Source organism: Lipotes vexillifer, unplaced genomic scaffold (genome assembly GCF_000442215.2).
Source record: "Lipotes vexillifer unplaced genomic scaffold, Lipotes_vexillifer_v1.1 scaffold341, whole genome shotgun sequence".
NCBI classification, from domain to species: domain Eukaryota; kingdom Metazoa; phylum Chordata; class Mammalia; order Artiodactyla; family Lipotidae; genus Lipotes; species Lipotes vexillifer.
The window spans coordinates 797879-802532 of NW_006797957.1; the positions used below are offsets into that span (position 1 = coordinate 797879).

General features: G+C 41.0%; 1 protein-coding gene across 1 annotated transcript in view; it reads left to right on the top strand.

Annotated features, from left to right (window-relative positions):
• The first annotated feature begins 1983 nt into the window (after positions 1-1983).
• DYTN (dystrotelin) overlaps positions 1984-4654 on the top strand; it is a 50914-nt gene continuing 48243 nt past the window's right edge. The window contains exon 1 of the mRNA XM_007469987.1: positions 1984-2002. Coding sequence (XP_007470049.1) covers positions 1984-2002 — 19 coding nt within the window. The remainder of the gene's footprint in view (positions 2003-4654) is intronic.

The following is a 4654-nucleotide window of genomic DNA, read 5'->3' on the forward strand; positions in this document are numbered from 1 at the left end:
TAAAAAAAAAAAGATGGTAACTAGAAAAAAAAATTAAAGTCTGTTAGGATTACAACAGGTTTATTTTTAATTTGAACTTTAAAAAATACATTTTCAGATTATACTTAGAACTTAAGAGGAAATGTGCCTTCATAACAAATTAGTATCCTTTTGAAGACTTGTACTATATTTGGTGGTGCCTTTCAAAAATCTGTAATCGTACCTCTGTATTTCTAAAAGAATTAATAATCAAATGAATTAGATTCCATCCCTAGGTCACTCTTATCTGGGATGGTTAGTAAGGTAGCTGTTCCCTGGGATGTGGAGTTCTTCATACTGTTTCTTAATCTCTATGGTAACCCTTGCTCTCAACAGCACCCAGAAGTTTTACTTGTCTCTCCCACACACGAAATCAACACTGAAATAGCCCTTTGAAACAGAGACGTAGAAGTCTTAAATTATGCAGCATCTCTATTACTAATGAATGTACTTCTGTGAGCCCTTAAAAACAGTGAGGCTGCGATATCAGTTTTGTGCGTAGTTGCTGGACAGTCAGAACAAGACATCCACTCTCCATAGGAACGCCACATCTGGAAATCTGTTAGTACTCAACTTTTCCTTCTTCCAAAACTGCTGAGTAACCTCTACAGAATGGTTGGCTAAACTGTTTCCCCAAGGAAACTAAGAAAGGTAAGTACCTGGAGTGGAGGCAGATAGATTGTATCTCCAGGTGCACTGTTGACAGGATGGGAGACTGGACCCTTCTGCACCTAGCTGGGGACTTCAGGAAGGGCTCGGGGAAGTGTTTCTACACCAAGAAGAATTCTAACCTGATTGCCCTTGCTACAACTTTTCAAAACCAATCTTACTTGGATATATTTGGAACCTTCCTGGTTTGGGGCAAGTCTGGTATTTTCACTATTGCTATCATATTTTTAAAGAACTAATGTAATTAATTTTGTTTTAGTGTCTCTCTTTGTAAAATGTTGCTTATGTGCCCAACAATTTGTGCCTTAATTAATATACTCATTAGAAGATGAGGAAAAGTCCTACCCAAACTTAATTACCATGTAATTTTTAAAAGCAGTTTTCAACTACCCATATTAAGAAATGTCATTCTTAGGAATGTGTTAAGGTTTTATTATAGCATAACCCATTCTTTTTGTTGAAAGCAAACTGAATTGTATACACACACAGAAATACACAGATATATGTGATAAGGTGTTCAAATGGATAGTATTTTTCAGATACTTAGTATGTAGAATGATTCACTATAGTGCTATTAGAAATTCAAGCACTGAGAGCTTCAAATTTTGTCCTTCAAAATTTAAGTAAGGGCTTCCCTGGTGGCGCAGTGGTTGAGAGTCCGCCTGCCCATGCAGCGGACGCGGGTTCATGCCCCGGTCCGGGAGGATCCCGCGTGCCGCGGAGCGGCTGGGCCCGTGGGCCGTGGCCGCTGAGCCTGCGCGTCCAGAGCCTGTGCTCCGTGACGGGAGAGGCCACAGCGGTGAGACGCCCCCGTACCGAAAAAAAAAAAAAAATCTTCCAACAAAAAAAGTCCAGGACCAGATGGCTTCACAGGTGAATTCTATAAAAAAAAAAAAAAAAATTCAAGTAGATTTCCATTTTCTTGAAGTGAGAATTCAGTCCACTCTTAAAATTATAATGCCTCAAAAGTTCTAAGTACTCACCGTATTAGTTTCAGGAGTTTGTTTCCAGCTTCCCTAGAGAAGTGACCAGTATAAGAAGCTTCTCCCTGCTTTCCTTATTTTTTTACCCTCCCAGGGGTTTTTAGTCTCTCTGAACACCTTGTAGTCATCGTCCCACGGGTGAAATGACTTTGCTTAGTTGCCTTTTTGCTCCCCACCCAGCAACTAGGACCACTGGCCTAAAATATCTCTGATACATCCAGCAATTCCACTGCAAAAGCTCCTGCTTAAAATATTGGTTCATTTCCAGTTACAAGGACCTTCTTGCCATCTGTTATTCCAAGAAATTCCTAAAATGGACCCAGATAAACAAGGTAAGTATTATTGTTAAGTTTTTGAGCACAGTTTGCAAACAAAAAACTCAGGCATAGACGTTGTATTTTCAGACTTCCCAGTTGCAGAGGAGTGACATTTGGCAAATGCCTGGCTGAAAAAGAAACTATTGGATGATTGAAAAGACTTTCTCCGTTTTCTAAACAGAAATTCATAACATATTGACGAGTATTTGGTCTGTTGTCCCCAAAGCACCAAAAACTAATTTAACAAAAGACTTGATCTCAATATAATTACACTTTAAATTGCTATTCAAATACACAAAAAGTGGCTTATCTTATTTACATATATCTTCATAGTTTACTATTAAAATGACATCACTGTAGATATTTTAATGTCAGGGGTAAGTTCACTGTACTATTTGAGGCCAAAGTTGAGAGAAAAGTCTCACAGCTGTTATTATATGACTATTTGATAAATGGATAGAGGGAAACTAATATCCTTTTCTTCCAGCATCTCTGAATGCCAGGGTAGGCCCAGGACTGGCTTGTGATATTTTTATTTTTGGACCTAGTGGCAGCCTTATTCCCCTAGCTAAGATCTAGATTGTTAACTTGGCTTGTTTTATATAAAATTCTGTACTATCTCAAGTTATTTATCTAAAACAACATTCTGAACGATTCCAATTATCTTTGGGTTTCCCAGTATTGGGCCTTCATATTAGTAAGCTTAACACAAAGCAGTAGATAATCCATTCAAAGCCCACTTTTCTCTCCCTAAGGAGTGTTTCTTAAATGTAGTGTGTGTGCATCAGAATCATTTAGAGGGTTTGTTAAAATGCTGGGCTCCACCTCCAGGGTTTGTGACTCAATAGGTCCAGGGTGGGGACCAAGGACATGAATTTCTAACAAGTTCCCAGGCCAAGCTGATGCTGCCCACTTAGGACGACTGGCCTAAAATATCTCTTTCTGGATCATCGAACTAAATGATGGGCTGTTGAAAGAAATTTTATTACGTTCTTAGTATCTGTAGAAAATGACACATATTGATTTGGCTAAGTAAAAATATGAAACGTTTAAAGCAAAACAAGGTTCCCAGTTAACTTGCTTCCATGAACAAGACCATATGTAGCTTTGAAGCTTATATTATTATTTTTTTGAACATCTCAAATTACTTTGTTTATAGCTTTGGGTCTGATAGATCCAGCAATTTCTTCCTTTCTTGAGTCTTCTCTTACCAGCAGGAGAAAAAAAAAAAAAAGCCTTGAGGAAGCAGGGCTGCTGGTGAATCACCTGGGATACCCATTCATTTTCCCCAAGTACTATATCACAGCTTGCCATGTTATGCTGCATAACTTCATCAGATGACACTGCAAAACATAACTTGACAGGAGTGTGATGGGCCAGATGGTAGAGCAGCCATAGAATCATTCTTCCACCAACAGCAGCATCTGGGAACCTGCAGACTCCCTAGCTTGCTGATTCTGTGTTCATTTGGTGCATCTGAGCGGAACCAGGGCACACAAATTGGCCAGTTTCCAGAAGGAAGGACAATGTCGGGCATTACATTTTTGTAAATCATTTCCACACTATTGTGGCTACTCTCCATGTGTTCTCCTTCTCCAGACTTAGGGCAGAGGTATGACTCTTCCCCTACTCGAACAGTGGACTCTTATCTGAAAACTAAGCACTTTTAAAACATAAGGAAATAGTAAACAACAAAAGAGAGTAAATTGTAGGTCTCTGATATGGTTTTACCTGTTCAAAAAAGAATAACAAAATACAGAGGGTTTTTAAATAAGCTGTCTTGTTTAATGACATTTTCAGGCACAGCCCACATTCCCCTAAGGTAGGTGTCTTTGACTCATGATCGTATATTGATCATTGAATCAAGGTATATTTAGGGAGAGGCCAGGACTATGCTCTAAGGTCTCAAGGGTGGGTCTGACCTGGTTCAGCTCCGTAACGCCCTGAGTGGCTTGGCACAGTGCCTGGCACTCAATGTCCACATGTGGAACAGCCACGACTTCACGCCACAACACTCAAGGGCGAGAAACAGCATTTTCCAAACCAAAAGCTAGTCACTGTCACTTGGTATGAAATTTAGACTAAGTTAAGTTTGGGAAGCAACCGTCCTGAGACAGACAGAAACCATTTCAGGTTTTTCCTGAACATCTGGTCTGAAGTGTTCAGAATATCTGGTCTGAAGTACCATCGTGGCCGCCACTCACTCTGCTCTTTGCCTTTGGCTTTGGGGTCCACTTGAAGACAGGGGACTCCTTGTCAAGACTGGACACAGAAATCCTTGCCAAGCCTAGTGTCTGGTCTCCCTAGTTACACAATGCAGCCATTCCCTCCACCCGGGGAACTGCTAGTAAGGGAAGCCCCGGAATCAGCCCGCAAACTGGAAGCCCGGTTAGGCATCTCCCACTTTCCTGTCCAGGTATCAGCGTCTCTCCCGCTCTAGGGAAAAGAGAGTCATAGCTAGAACAACACTAAAATCAAGATTGGTTTTCAAAGGCAACTGAGATTCCAGGACGTCTGTATGTATATGGGTCAGGGAGGAAGGGCCGGGACAGAGGATGAAGTTGAGGTTCAGGCAGTGAGGGATCCAGGTGATATCTGCCACAGCGGAGCCCCTCTCAGAGGGAACCTGCTCTTCTGGCCATCCAGCATCTGGTCACGTTTCTTCTG